The sequence below is a fragment of the Caretta caretta genome, chromosome 1, assembly GCF_965140235.1.
Source record: "Caretta caretta isolate rCarCar2 chromosome 1, rCarCar1.hap1, whole genome shotgun sequence".
NCBI lineage: Eukaryota > Metazoa > Chordata > Testudines > Cheloniidae > Caretta > Caretta caretta.
In genome coordinates, this window is record NC_134206.1 from 24,905,997 (window position 1) to 24,922,713 (window position 16,717).

A 16,717-nucleotide genomic window follows, 5' to 3' on the forward strand; every position below is an offset into this window, starting at 1 on the left:
CCCAGTGCATATGACTGTCCTACATTTATGTATGATTTGACTGTTTCTCTCTCACCCTCCTAGGTTGTGATTCTAAAAGCCGCTCTGTGCAGGCAGACTCCTGCAAAGCCCCATGGACTGCAGTGGGGTTCCATCCAGGTGTTGGGATGAAACCCAGTTCAGGGCAACACATACCTATTTCCAACAGCAGCCCTCGGAGTTTTAACACACGAGGCCGAACTGAAGTTAATGAAGTGACACCAGAGATTAATTTGTTTGATAAATTTCAAAACTAAGACTGGGGGAAAGGATGATCTTGTGGGTTAAAGGACCTGGCTGGGACTTGAGGAATCTGAGTTGGATTCCCACATCAGCCACAGACTTCCCATGGAATTTTGGGCAGGTCACATCATCTTTCTGCAGCTCAGTAAAATGGGAATACAACAATTCCTTTTCTCCCATCTTTTGCTGTCTTGTCTATTTAGATAGGAAGCTCTTTGGAGCAAGGACTGTCTCTTACTAGGTGTTTCTACAGAGCCTTAAACAATGGGTCCCTGATTCTGATTGGGGCCTCCAGGCACAATACTAACAATAATCTGTAAAAACTGTTCACTTTTCCATTTGGGCTCCTCCAGATCTGCCTATCTCTTTCTGAGAAGTGGTGCCTGACCGTGGATCAGCCTTGATTTTGTTCCCTCAGAACATGCAGTCCTGCCCTTGAACACTAAAGGCCTGATGCTTGTTTCATCTCCATTCTTTTTCACACATTTTATTGCCTTATATTTACTCCTGATTTTTACACAGAGAGCAGAAGCTGGATCCATGAATCTATGGGCTAGATACTCAGCTGATGTAAATCAGTGAAGTAACTTGTATGTGCTGGCCTTATTTAGTTGCAAAGTCAAGAAGTCAAAAGTTAAGATTTACCTATTTTACTGTTGCCCACACAGCTTTTATTCTGACCCCATGTGCATCCATCTTGTGCACTGAATAAGGGAGGGGTCCTGTGGGGGAAAAAAATAGCACATGATCATGTAATTCAAAATGGTCTCTCCCCTTGCGACATGTGCATTAGGATCATTAAGGTTGAACAGACAATGGTAAATCTGGCATTTTCAAACTTTAAAATTCTTGCCTTTGCAACCTAAATAATAGTCTTTTAACTTAGAGGGTTTTTAAAAATTTAATAAAACAGAATGTGTCCTGTTCAATCCCTTCTGTAAGAGCTAAGTATTATTATTTGTATATATTTTGCAGCAGTTTGTCATGAAAGTGTTCTCTTAACATTCCTCCCTATAATTTACTGACAAGCTTTAAGGTGCCACCAGACTCCTCGTTGTTTTTGTGGATACAGACCAACACGGCTACCCCACTGATACTTGACCCTACTTGGTCATACTAGAGATTAATGTTGGCATATACCAGCTGTGCCCACTAGCGACATTAGCTTTAACAGCATTAGAAAACTGCATCACATAGAACATAGGATGAAAACCACAAATCAAACGCACTTGCCTAACTGAAAAGAGCAAGGGTTCCCTTTCTCGGCTACCCTGAAGTTCAAAGGTCACATCTCACATTCTGCAAAGCAAGCGACTTTCTCTGTGGCTTCTGATTTTTTATTTTAATAGCCTTCAGCTTTTCTCCCAGTTTTTAGAACTGCTTGTGCTGGGACTTCTCTCGAGCCTATCTGTACTGGCAAACATTGCACCTTTCACTACACACCTATCCAAATTGCTCATTCCACATTTCAACTTGACCTTCTGGAGCACTACCTTGATCACAGTTCGCCATTACCTTCCCACCTTATTTTGAACTTCTCTGTGCAAGGCATGGATTCTTTGGGGGAAGTCTGGGCCTCACCACCAGTCAAAATATTATATTGTTGTTAAAGGTAATAATGTATAGCATTGCATATGTAGAAAAGGTACAGCATTGCTGCAGAAAAGGTAAAATATGCCAGACAAACATGAGGGACATATTTTGCTCTCAGTTACGCCCATATGACCTTAATGAGGACAATAGAATTGCATGGGTGTAGCTATAGAGAGAGTGTAACAAAGTCTATGTCCCAATATACTTACATCCTAAAGATGTAAGAGGGGGCTTTAAGGGAGGAACAGTAAGATTAATTATTTATTAAAAATAAATCAAACACCATTTGCATTTTGGGGGGTACTGATATATCTGGTCTTGACACTGCCTTTAAGGATGAACAATCCTACTTTCTTCCACTTCATGCTTACAGGATATATTGCCTCTTGCACTTCTTGTTGCTCAGTATTTTATTTCATTAAATACAAATATACAATAAGCATGAAGGAATTCTTTGGAGATTTCCCCCTGGCCTGTTTTCTGTTGCACATCCACTTTCCACACATGCCATGACCAAGCACACAGACAAGGCAGACATTGGTCACAGAGTTTTATGTTTTGGTGGGGATAGAGAGGTTTTTCTGTTTTGGTTTTTTTGTTTTATAGCGGGAGAGGATCATTAAATGCAGACATAGCTATTGGCCCAGATCCTCAGCTACAGCTAAGGAGCACACAGTGCAACTCCAGGAGCTTTTAAGCCAATAGTCCTCTTTTTCATTTTCATAGAGTTTAAGGCCAGAAGGGACCATTAGATCACCTAAACTGATCTCCTGCCTACCAAAGGCAATTAAATTCTCCCCAGTTCTGGGCAGGCTGAATATCAGGTAGGTTCCTGGCATAGGTTAGAGTAGTCTCAGGTTTGTCCTAACTTGTGTTAGTTGTGTGTGGCTTCACAAGGCCAATATGGAAGCCAAGATACAGCGAAACCTGGACACATCTTTTTTCCCCAGGTCACTTCTCTTATGCAAACAGTTGAGGTAGGGAAGAACTGCTATGCATAGGAGCTGCTATGACCACACTACTACCATACTCAAGGAGCTGACTGAGGAGATATCTGAGCCATTAGTGATTATCTTTGAAAAGTCATGGAAGATGGGAGACATTCCAGAAGACTGGAAAAGGGAAAATATAGTGCCCATCTATAAAAAAGGGAAATAAGGACAACCCAGGGAATTACAGACCAGTCAGCTTAACTTCAGTACTTGGAAAGATAACGGAGCAAATAATCAAGCAATCAGTTTGTGAATACCTAGAAGATAATAGGGTGATAAGAAAAGGAGTACTTGTGGCACCTTAGAGACTAACCAATTTATTTGAGCATGAGCTTTCGTGAGCTACAGCTCACTTCATCGGATCCGTGAGCTGTAGCTCACGAAAGCTCATGCTCAAATAAATTGGTTAGTCTCTAAGGTGCCACAAGTACTCCTTTTCTTTTTGAGAATACAGACTAACACGGCTGTTACTCTGAAACCTGTCGTTATGCAAGGCACTGCATTTAGCCGTATGGAGTGGAAATCTATCAACTGCATGAAAAAGCTTGTACAGATACAGAAATGCATCCGATGAAGTGAGCTGTAGCTCATGAAAGCTCATGCTCAAATACATTGGTTAGTCTCTAAGGTGCCACAAGTACTCCTTTTCTTTTTGCGAATACAGACTAACACGGCTGTTACTCTGAAATAGGGTGATAAGAAAAAGTCAGCATGGATTTGTCAAGAACAAATCATGTCAAATCAACCTGATAGATTTCTTTGACAGGGTAACAAGCCTTTGGGGGGGGGGGAGTGGTAGATCTGGTATATCTTGAATTTAGTAAGGCTTTTGATACTGTCTCACATGACCTTCTCATAAACAAGCTAGGGAAATACAGTCTAGATGGAGCTACTGTATGGTGGGTGCATAACTGGTTGGAAATCGCTTCCCAGAGAGTAGTTATCATTGGTTCCCAGTCAAGCTGAAAGTTTCAAGTGCTTTGGAGGATACGATTAAAATTCAGAATGATCTGGACAAACTGGAGAAACTGTCTGAAGTAAATCGGATGAAATTTAATATGGACAATTACAAAGTACTCCACTTAGGAAGGAACAATCAGGTGTACATATACAAAATGGGAAACGACTGCATAGGAAGGAGTACTGCAGAAAGGGATTTCAGTGTCATAGTGGATCACAAGCTAAATATGAATCAACAGTGTAATACTGTTGAATAAAAATCAAATAGCATTCTCAATGTATTAGTAGGAGTGTAGTAAGCAAGACACGAGAAGTAATTCTAATCAGTAGTAAGCAAGACAAGAGAAGTAATTCAAAATCAAATAGCATTCTCAGGGGTGAAAGTAAGTCGAGTGACTTACTGGTACTCTGGGGCCTAGGACGGAAGGGGTGGGGTTGAGGGGGTCAGAGCCAGCCCCAGCCCACCCTATAAGGTAAGTGCCCCCCCAGTGGGGTAGCAGTAGCAGCCCGGGGCTCTGAGGGCTATTTAAAGGGCCTGGGGCTCCCCTCTTCTACCGCCCTGGCCCTTTAAATAACCGCCGGAGCCCTGGGGAGGCGGCGGGGCTCCAGGGGCTATTTAAAGGACCTAGGCAGCAGAGGCAGCTGGAGCCCCGGCCCTTTAAATAGCCCCTGGAGCCCCCCGCTACCCCAGGGCTCCGGGGGCTATTTAAAGGGCCCGCAGCTCCCCTGCTTCTACCGCCCCAGTCCTTTAAATAGCCGTTGGAGCCCTGGAGTAGCGGCAGCGGGGCTCGAGTGGCTATTTAAAGGGCCCGGGCGGTAGAAGCAGGGGAGCCCCCAGCCCTTTGAATAGCTGCCGGAGCCCTGCAGCCGCTACCCCAGGGCTCCAGCAGCGGGGCTCTGGAGGCAATTTAAAGGGCCTAGGGCTCCAGCCACTGCTGGGAGCCCCAGGCCCTTTAAATCGCCCCCCGGGGAAGCCGGGCTACCCCAGTACGGTGCACCAGCTCTTGCCGGTACGCCGTACCGAGGCGTACCAGTTTACTTTCACCTCTGAGCATTCTCAATGTATTAGCAGGAGTGTAGTAAGCAAGACACAAGAAGTCATTCTAATCAGCTCTACTCCATGCTGATTAGGCCTCAACTGGTGTAGTGTGTCCAGTTCCAGGTGCCACATTTCAGGAAAGACGTGGACAAATTAGAGGAAGTCCAGAGAAGAGCAACAAAAATGATTAAAGGTCTAGAAAACATGATCTATGAGGGAAGATTGAAAAAAAAATGGGTTTGTTTAGTCTGGAGAAGAGACGACTGGGATGGGGGGATATGATAACAGTTTTCCAGTACATAAAAGGTTGTTACAAGGAGGAGGGAGAAAAATTGTTCTTCTTAAGCTCTGAGGATAGGACAAGAAGCAATGGGCTTAAATTGCAGCATGGGAGGTTTAGGTTGGATATTAGGAAAAACTTCCTAACTGTCAGGGTGGTTAAGCAGTGGGATAAATTGCCTAGGGAGGTTGTAGAATCTCCATCATTGGGGATTTTTAAGAGCAGGTTAGACAAATACCGGTCAGGAATGATCTAGATAATACTTAGTCCTGCTTGAGTGCAGGGGACTGGACTAGATGACCTCTCGAGGTTCCTTCCAGACCCAGGATTCTACATCACCAGAAAATCCCTCTGTACTTGGGGATGATTGGTGGACAACTTTAAAGCACTTGTGCATTGGTGATATTGGCACAAAACAGCTGCACTGTAGATGGCATTACCCAGAGCTGAAATGTAATCTTTTAAGAAAATCATGCTGTAGTATGACACTATTTAGCATATTCCCATCTAAGGTCATTACATGGCCCCCATTGCCATATAGTATGAGTGCATCTCAATCTTCAAAGTATTTATTGTCACAATATCCCTGCGAGGTAGGGAAGTGGGGTTATCCTTATTTACCAGATGTGGAAATGAAGCACACAGACACTAAGCAACTTGCCCACATTCAGACATGAAGTCTGTGTCATAGCATAAAACAGAGACAATTTAAGAAGACAAACCAGTATGCCCTTTTCCTTATTTGTGCTAAGGGCCAGCTGTGCTTACTCAATGGGACAACTTGTGATTTAAGGTACTACTCAGTGTACTGAGTAACGGAATCAGGTCCCAAGTATAGAGAAGATTCCCCCAAACAGATGATCCAAAACACAAGACTGGTTATCTCCACCCACTTCTTAGGAAGTAAAAGCCAGATTTCTGCAGTGATACCCCTGAAGCCTCACTGATGTCAAAGGGACAAATTCACTGCTGCCATGAACAGGTTCAACTCCATTCATGTCTGTAGGGCTGTGACTGCTTACATTAGTAGTAATGAATTTGGCCCAGACACATTGCATGGGACTAAATATTCACTATAGAGGATATGAGGGAGTTTCCCACACCTATGGCATTCTTTTTAGGTGACAAATCTGAGGAACTGTCCCAGATTGAGGTGTCATTATAGGTGGTTTTGGAACAAATTGATACATTAAACAGTAATAAGTCACCAGGACCAGATGGGATTCACCCAAGAGTTCTGAAGGAGCTCAAATATGAAATTGCAGAACTACTAACTGTGGAATGTAATCTATCATTTAAATAAGCTTCTGTACCAGATGACTGGAGGATAGCTCACGTAATGCCAATTTTTTTAAAAGGCTCCAGAGGCAATCCCGGCAGTTACAGGCTGATAAGCCTAACTTCAGTACCGGGCAAATTGGTTGAAACTATAGTAAAGAACAGAATTGTCTAGCACATAGATGAACATGATTTGTTAGGGAAGAGTCAACCTGGCTTTTGTAAAGGGAAATCATGCCTTAGCAATCTACTAGAATTCTTTGAGGAGGTCAACAAACATGTGGATGAGGGGGATCCAGTAGATATAGTGTACTTAGACTTTCAGAAAGCCTTTGACAAGGTCCGTTACCAAAGGCTGCTAAGTAAAGTAAGTGGTCATGGGATAAAAGAGAAGATCCTTTCATGGATCAGTAACTGGTTAAAAGATAGGAAACAAAGGATAGGAATAAATGATCAGTTTTCAGAATTGAGAGAGGTAAATAGGAGTGCCTCCCCACCCCCGAGGTCTGTACTGCGAGCAGTGCTGTTCATAAATGATCTGGAAAAAAGGGTAAACACTGAGATGGCAAAATTTGCAGATGATACAAAACTACTTAAGTTAGTTAAATCCAAGACAGACTGTGAAGAGTTACAAAGAAATCTTGCAAAACTGGGTGACTAGGCAACAAAATGACAAATGAAATTCAATGTTGATAAATGCAAAGTAATGCCCATTGGAAAACATAATCCCAACTATACATACAAAATGATAGGGTCTAAATTAGCTGTTACCTCCGAAGAAAGAGATCTTGGAGTCATGACTAGTTCTCTGAAACCATCTGCTCAATGGGCAGTGGCAGTCAAAAAAGCTAACAGAATGTTGGGAATCATTAGGAAAGGGATAGATAAAACAGAAAATATTATAATGCCTCTATATAAATCCATGGTACACCCACATCTTGAATACTGCATGCAGAGCTGATCTCCCCATCTCAAAAAGATATTTTAGAATTGGAAAAGGTACAGAGAAAGCCAACAAAAATTATTAGGGGTGTGGAACAACATCCATATAAGGAGAGATTAAACAGACTGGGCCTTTGCAGTGTGGAAAAGAGATGACTAAGGAGGGATATGATAGAGGTCTATAAAATCTTGACTAGTGTAGAGAAAATGAATAAGGAAATGTTATTTACTCTTTCACATAACACAAGAAGTGGGGATCACCCAATGAAATGAATAGGCAGAAGGTTTAAAACAAACAAAAGGAAGTATTTCTTCACACAATGCACTATCAACCTTTGGAATTCTTTGCCAGGAGATTTGTGACGGCCAAAACTATAACAGGGTTAAAAAAAATTAATTAAGTTCACAGAGTATAGGTCCATCAATGGCTATTAGCCAGCATGGTAAGGGATGCAACCCAATTGCTCTGAGTGTCCCTAGCCTCTATCTGCTAGAAGCTGGGAGTGGATGACAGGGGATGGATCACTTGGGGATTTCCTGTTCTGTTCATTCCCTCTGAGACACCTGCATTGGCCACTGTCAGAAGAGAGGATACCGGGCTAGATGGACCACTGGTCTGACCCAGTATAGCCGTTCTTATGTTCTAAATGAGGGCTGAATTTGCCCCTAACCCAAGTGGCAAGGTCATGTGCATTTCATATGGGGAAAAATATGTAATTTCAAAATGTTAAGTGTGTGTCAATTTTAAATGTTACATGTTCTTGTCATATGAAAGGGGGCCACTTACATAAGTCATTTTTGTAGTTTGAAATTAATACAAACATCATTTCTTACACACAGGTTATTGCATTTGCATTTTCTGCTCTGGGTTCTATGGGTCGAAGAACTTATTCTGAAAAATAAAACAGTGTTTGCTTTTATCCTTTTTGTAACCAAGACAACTGTGCTGATGGAAAATATTTTACACAGGTAATTTGCAGCCTATCGGAGGAGTACAACAGCCGGCAGGCTTTATGCAATGCCACCAATGAAGGCCCTATACTTCGAAACCCTGGGAACCACGATAAAACAAGGACACCTAGGCTCCCATCTTCAGCTGAGGTTGAATTTTGTCTAACGTTGACTCAGTATGAATCTGGGTCCATGGATAAATTGGCCAATTTCAGCTTCAGAAACACTTTGGAAGGTAACGCATTTTATTCTAGTATGGCATTTCCAGTCATAGAATGATCCTTTCCAGAGATGTAGCATAATGCTGTTTCAAGATGGAAATTGTAACTTATGAGTAAGTAGAGCCTCTAAACCTTGGGCAGCTTGGACTGATTTCATGGGGTGGAATTGACAATGTACCTGATGTCACAGTTCCTCTTGGAAATCTCTAAGGGTGCGTCTATACAGCAGCTGGGAGATGTGATTCCCAGCTCAGGTAGATGTACATGCACTAACTCTGCTCAAGCTAGAGCCTAAAAATAGCCATGTGGCTGCACACCACACATGGTCCCTTCGGCTAGCCACTTGAGTACAACCCCATCCAAGGTCCCAGGTGTGTGCTCAGGTGGCTATCCCAAGCCACTGTGGCCACACTGCTATTCTTCATCTGCTAGCTTGAGCACAGCTACATTTACCCACACTGGGAATCACTCCTCCCAGCTGCTGTGTAGACATATCTACACAGGGTAGGTCTACACTGCAAGTGTCTACACTGTGGTGCTGAGTCTCATAGCCCAGGTCAATTGACTCAGACTTGTGGGGTTTGGGCTGAGGGGCTAAAAATAGCAGCAGAGAGGTTTCTGTTTGTGCTGGAGCCTGGGTTTGTAAACCTGGTGAGGGAGGAGGGTCTCAGAGCCCAGTCTCCAGCCCAAGCAGGAATGTGTACACTGCTATTTTTAGCCCTGCTGCCCAAGCCCCACAAAACCAAATCAATTGACCCGGGCACTAAGACTCAGTGCCATGGGGTTTTCTTTGCAGTGTGGACATACCCATAGTTAGAGATTAGGTTAATTTTTGACACATGAGGTTTAATATACCTTACAAAAATGCACATTATTGGAAAAACGTGACTTCTCCTCCTATGGAAGTGGTATAGTAAAAATAAGGACAAACTTTTATACCAAGTACATACACAAGAAAAGTGCCAAAACGAAGATAGGTAATTAGAAATTTGGTCACCCTTTTTAGCGTACTCAGAGGAGGAGAGCACCTCAGCCAGCAAGCCAGAATCTTTATCCAGGTTCCTTGAATATTAACCTGATCCTGAGTAAGAAATAACAAATATAAGATGTAGCACGTTAACTTTTTATTGCAACCTTGCCTTAATGAAAAGTTGCAAAAGGCACAATTAACTATAAGTCAGCCCCTTTTTGAATCTTGCTACCTTGCTAATGATGCTAGAAGATTATTTCTATTTATAAAATGTTTGTATTAACTCCTTCAGTGCTGCCTCATATGCCCGGGGCATGCGGCAGGACAGGTTTCCATTAATGCCCCACATAGCTGGCAGGTATGTAACCTTCTCCCAGAACATGGTGACAACAAAGTGCCACAATCATATTCCACCACAACACGAAAATTGCAGCAAGGACCAGCAGTTGAAGCCTTTAAATTTATGAATTATTATTATTATTGATTATCATTCTCGGTGCAATGGTGGGTGCCATAAAACACTTTACCTCCTTCACAACATACAGTCAAATATTCTCAGATCCGAACTGTGGGCCAAAGTCTCCTCTTACACTGGTGAAAGATTTGGAGTGACTCCATTGAAGCCACAAGAGATTTCAGACATTGAATGACCCCAGGCCTGGAAATAGTTGGTGCTTGATGCAGTGGAAATGGAGAGGCAGTGGAAGTTTTGGAAAGAGGGAGGTGATATGGCTGGAGAGACAAGCCAGAGAACCAGGAACATGGATTTTTTTTTTGCTGCTGTGTTTTGAATGGATTTAAGCATTGGGAGGCAGGGGGAGATGATGTCAAGGCCAGAAAGGAGGAGAGCAAAGTAGTCAAAACATGAAATTATGAGGGCCTAAATCAGAGTTTTAGCAGCATGGACAAAGAGGAAGGGCTGGATCTTGGAGACGTTGCACAAGGAAAGGCAGCACGTCCTGGACACAGCCTGGATGTGTGAGTCTACAGAGAGAAAAGAGTAAAAAAAAAAAAAAAAAAGACACCCAGATTACAGGCCCAAATGACAGGTAGGATGAAAGTGTTGTCCCTGCTTCATGAGACTGGAAGGAGTGTGAAGGGCTTTGGAGAAAAAAAAAATGAAGAGCTCAGTTTTTTCCACTGCTGAGCTTAAATTGGTGTCTGGATGTCAGAAAGGCAGGCAGGGAATGTTAGAGTGTTGACATTATGTTTCATATTACAATTAGAATTTAGTTTTGTATAGCTTCTTCATGCAAGATGCATCAAAAAACACTTTAAGAGCTATCCCAGAATATATATATATATAAATTTTTCAAAGGTATATTAAAAGGCAGTAGCACAGATGTCCAACAAAATCGCACAATAATCAAGAAAGCACTTAAAACCTGCAGTACCTGAATAGGTTGGGAAGACCTATTTTAATTCTTATTTTGCAGTCTGCTAAACTAGCAATCAATGTTTTGTCTGATTAATCCATGGAACCCTTTCTCCAGTGCTGTGTCTTCGTCACTTTAATTTCATGGCTGTTGCGCACAGTCACAGCAATTTGTGTTGAGACTTGTTAATATCTTAGCATGTGCTCCCAACAACATTGTGAATGGGTTATTGCTTTAATTTGGATTGTGCTACAGCTGAAAGGACATTGAGGCATATTTTATAATATATATATGGCAAATCCACTGTTCTTTATAATAACCCCTCAGAAGTTCGACACGGATATCTTTCTTCTATCCCAACACCCATTCTTCCACCACACACACATGCTAATTTAAAAGAATCATAGAAAGCCAGTGAATGATGGCTGCTGACAATATATTAACTGGGGCTTTGGCTAGTCCAGATTTAAATGGTTCCAGTGAAAGAGCATCAACTACACTCCAAGGGAGACTAAGTGGCCCATTGAGATCCATGATAGGTTAATTTCTGTTCTGATTTTAAGGGGGTGGGAAGGATGGTCAGATACTACCCTGCTCCCGGAACTGCTGAGGGGTCTTCACAGGCTCCACCTCAGGGAAAGATGGGCTTGGGGAGGAGAGGTTGAGTCTGTGGTGATACTAAGAGCATGAACCTCCTCTCCTCAACTGTTCTGCAGAGATTACATAAAGAAGGCAACACAGCCCACTTCTGCAGGCTCCCTCTGTCTGTTCTAGGGATCCTCCTTTAAGAGAGCAGTCATGGCTACTGGAAGCTCTTGTAGAAAAGTCAAAATGGAGCCACCCTGCTAGGGAGCAGGTGTGGAGGATGTTGGAAGGGGCAGGGGTGACCAAAGGCACAGACTGAGTCTCCCCTTTTCCCCACAAGCTCTGCAAAGACCAAGGACCTGCACCCAGAACCCCCTCTTAATTCCGTGGAGCAAAATTCTTCATCCCAGTCTCCTGAAAATGACTCTGCAAAACCTCTGCCGGGAGAGGAGTCTTCCTTCCCAGCACCACCCCTCATCCTCCCATGTGCATTTCCATGGGAGGAGATGCTCTGAGCCACTGTTGTTACATATTTCCTAATGTTCTACTTTTGCTGAGTTTCATTCCATCACTCTGGGTGAGAGTGTATCTCCCCATGGAACAGCTTAAAACATTTCTCTCCATTCAGATACTTGTATGCAACACTCTACTCAGTTTGGCTTTCAGCTACCCCAGTGTGAATATGGAATAACTCCCTTGTCTTAGATGCGTTGCACAATATAAAGACCTTGGTGGTGATTGACCTCATGCTGGCTTCACAGAGGTGTCTGTTAGAGGGCTTTCCTTGGTTCTTATCACGCAGACAGCAAGCAGCAAAAGACCAGAAGTCCGAAGCGCAGACAATGCGATGTTTATTGGGGTTAGTTTCCAAGCAAGCATATTTCGAAGCCCTTCACATCAGTCAGGCTTATCTCTGATAGTCTGTTCCCCCGTGCTCCGTTCCCACCTCTGATGCCACAGACCATTTACCCCCTCTCCCCCCTTCCCAGCTCTGACACTGCAGAGCCTTGCCTGGGTCCCTGTTCCCCGTTCCCTATTCCCGTTCCCTGCCCCTTAACAAACATGATTCCAATTTCCCTTGTACTTCCTGTTTGACCCCAATTTGTGTAGTAATATTCTCAACTATACCTTAACCAATCATTTTACTGAAATTTAACTAACCAATCCTAACATATTGTCACATAATTCTCTAACCAATTATTTCCCACTACCCTAATTAACTTACACCTAAGAAAATTAATTATACAGCAGACAAAAACAATTAGAGAACCAGACGGATTAACAATAGAAAAGTGGGGGCCATAAAGATAAAACATATAGAAATGAGGGTTTCACAACCACAACCATTGATAAGTGATTTCTTGCCAGACAGGATGCTATTGCAAGATCTGTTTCTTTATCTGGTGGTAATGGGCATGATCAGAACAGGATTGTCTTTGTAAATGCCCAATACCACCTTATTTCAATGTGACTGGTTTGGGATGTGAGGATGTGACCTTACTCTTCCCAGCTTATGGCTGCCCCTGCTGCTTAGCCAAAGGCCTCAGACTATCCTAGTGAGAGAAGGCCCATACACAGGCGGACTGTGATTTTGATTTTTTGCTTTATACCTCGATAACTAGCTAAGTAGTAAAAATACACCTAAGTTCTTAAAGTATAGGCCTTACAGGCAGGTCTGAATATCTATATTCTAACAGTGTCCCCATCCCTGATGTTCCACAAGATTTCCTGGTCATATGAACACCCTATGCTCTGATACTGAGATTTAGTTCCCTGTAAAATTATTGAGCAGAAGGAACACATGGCCTTACCCTGGCCCCACAAACCCTTCTCCTGGTATTAGTGGGTCATTGAAAACAAATGTGAACAAATACTATTTTTATTATAGTAGTGCCTACAGGTCTCAGAGGTTGGGACCCAATTGTGCTAGGTACCGTACAAACGCATAAGAGATATTCTTACAATCTAAATAGACAAGACAGACAAAGGGTCTGAAGAGGGGAAAGAGACAGAGAGGTGAAGTAACATGCATAAGGTCACATAGCAGGTCAGTGGCAGAGCTCAGATTAGAACCCTGGTCTCCATCCAGCACTCTATTAAAAACCTTAACTGAAAAAGCAGCTACAGGGGACATTTGGATACTGCATGATATCCCACTAAGTTCGCTGGCACAAACCCTTCTTATCATAACAGTTTGCTACTTCCATGTGTACTGTCAATGCATCACAAAGTTTGCTTGCAACAATGGACTAGATGGCTGGTGTTAAGAATACTATGCAAAACTGAACAAATATCTACATGGGAATAGGTTGATACAAGATCTGTAATTGTATTCACATGACACCTGGTCCCAAACCACCGACCTGATACAATGTCAGTTTCAAGTACATTTTTCAGCGCTCTTTTTCTAATAGAGTTAAACAGAAAAACAAATAGTAGCAAAATATAAAACCAGATTTTCAGAACAGCCTATACAGGTTCTGTTCAGCAAAAATGATGCACATCCTTTATCTGTGCATAAGGCTACTGCATAAACTTTTGCACACTGCAAGTCCCCTGAATGCCTTAAGGGACTTTGACTCTAATAGAGTGTGATCTATTCATTCCCCTCCACCTCTAAGTCACCAGACCTGATTCTCCTATTACATTAGTTTTATGTGGTGTTAATTCAATGGAGTTACACCATGTCATAAATATACAGCTAAGGGTAGCATAAAATCCCTCCTTTACCTGTAAGGGGTTAAGAAGCTCAAATAACCTGGTTGGCACCTGACCAAAAGGACCAATAAGGGAAGAAGATACTTTCAAATCTGTGGGGGAAGGTTTTGTTTGTGCTCTCTGTGTGTTCCCCCTTGAGACAGAGAGACCAAGCAGGTAATCCAGCTCCTACTGAAATGATACATCTACAATTATAGAAGCTGTAAGTAATAGCAAGGAAATGCATGAGAGTATCTTTTGTTTTAGCTTGTGAATTTTCCCTATGCTGAGAGGGAGGTTTAGTCCTGTTTTTTGTAACTTTGAAGTTTTGCCTAGAGGGAATCCTCTGTGTTTTAAATCTTATTACCCTGTTAAATTACCGTCCATCCTGATTTTATAGGTGTGTTTCTTTTACTTTCTTTATTACAAAGTTCTGCTTTTAAGAACCTGATTGGTTTTTAGTGTCCTAAAAGCCCAAGGGTCTGGTCTGTGCTCATCTTGTTTACGTATTTGATTAGTCTATTATTCTCAAGCCTCTCCAGGAAAGGGGATGAAGGGGCTTGGGGGGAATATTTTGGGGAAACAGGAACTCCAAGTGGTCCTTTTCCTGAATCTTTGTCTAACTCACTTGGTGGTGGCAACAATAACATCCAAGGACAAGGAAGAATTTGTGCCTTGGGGAAGTTTTTAACCTAAGCTGATAGAAATAAGCTTAGGAGGTCTTTCATACGGGTCCCCACATCTGTACCCCAGAGTGGGGAGGGAACCCTGACACACCATGAATGTAAATCATGAGTAAGTGAACACAGAATCCGACCAATAACCTTGTGACCATGTGGTTCAAGAAGCTATTTATACTTTTGAAAGGGACAGGATCATGATGTCTCATCCTCTAAACAGACACAAAGCCACACGAAGAATGGGAGTCTGGATGCTGCTTGCTGAGAAAAATAAATATGTTTGATGGGCATATAAGATCACTGCGAAAGTTTATGCTCACAGCCATGAGTAAGGTGTGTCATTGTGACTGCTTAATTTTTAATTGTGTTCAGATGACAAGCTTTAAATTGCATAACACTGCCACTGTTAGGAGAATGTACTGTGCCTTTAAAAGCAAAGCACATGTTAGAGCAGTGTTTCCCAACCATCAGGCCTGAAGAGGTGTGCAGTGGAATTTTTTTAAAACCTACATGTGAGAACTAACCCTTCCCAGGTATTTTAATCAGTGTCGGCGCCGGATGGCATTCTGTACTTTTGCTCTCCAGGACGACGCCCCTTTCAATATTACATGCATCACATTCCAGTCCCCGAAGTGAGGTTAAGAGGGATAACAAGTAAGCAAAGATGGTGTGCCCTGATTAATGTAATGTGCTGCAATGAGTCTTTGACGATGATTCATATAAAAAAAGACATATAATTCAAGCCTAAATTTTATATTTACATTTCACTGGGGGTAAAAGCTAGAATGAGCCTGACCCAGAACAGCACTGTCATTAATTATATTGCATTTAAAAACAGCAGAGAAAGTCACACACATTTTGGAAATGAGAAGAAACGATTAATTATTAATTGCTTGTTATGCCAAAATATTATTCTCAAGTGCATGTCACTTTCTCCACTGAGCATGCTTTTGTCCAGAGTTCTTATATTTAGCTTTAATGTTAGTTTCCATGTTAATGTTGAAAATGTTAATTCTGGCACAAAAGACAGATAACTATCTAACATTAGCTGCCATGGTTATTTTGATTTTAACCCTACTAGCCTTGTTCTGGATTGGCTCACGAATATACATGAGACAAAATTAAGAATGACCTATGATAACGTAACATTGAGTCTACACTCATATGACCTTGACATTATGGGAATCAAGTGGTGGTTAGTGTGTTTTTCAGATCTTAAAAATCTCAAAAGTTACAGTGTTGAATTTCAAGATGTATGACCCCAAAATGAACAAATATTTGAAGAAAAAAGATTTTGGTGGTTCCACCTCTACTCGCAGTGATGAACATAAAACTAAGAAACTGAAAGTGGTGAACCGACACCTCTGTGAGAGCTATCTCCAATATGGATTTTAGTCTACAGGTAAACCATCTTGCCCTCTTCCACAATATTTCATGTGCAGGGAGAAATTCTCAAACTTTGCCGTGGTGTCAAGTAAGTTAAAATGACACCTTACAAGCAAACATTTATCCCTTGCCAAAAAGGACATAATTTTTTATGCATTTGGGGGATCAGAATGAAAATCAAGCACAATTGATGATCTACTGTGCAGCTGTTTCTGACAAAGCGCTGGAAGCGAGCTACGTGGTCAATGAGCTTGCAGAAAAGGCAAAAAAGCCACATATAATGGCCAAGACATTAATTTTACTAGCATGCAAAGAAATCATAAGAGTAATTGTTAGGTGCATATGCAACCAAGGAAACTGAAAAAGTTCCTCTTTCAGATAACACGATAAGTCACTGCATTGATGATATTGAGATGGTGCTCCAAGAAAAATTAAAATCAAGCAGAAAGTTTGCATTGCAGCTTGATGAACTGACTTATCTGTGGCCATGCTCAATTTTTGGCTCA

At 42.0% G+C, this 16,717-nt stretch overlaps 1 protein-coding gene across 1 annotated transcript in view; it reads left to right on the top strand.

Annotated features, from left to right (window-relative positions):
- The window catches only part of TYR (tyrosinase), an 85,898-nt gene that overhangs the window by 9,476 nt on the left and 59,705 nt on the right, over window positions 1–16,717 (top strand). The window contains exon 2 of the mRNA XM_048841935.2: window positions 8,315–8,531. Coding sequence (XP_048697892.1) covers window positions 8,315–8,531 — 217 coding nt within the window. The remainder of the gene's footprint in view (window positions 1–8,314; window positions 8,532–16,717) is intronic.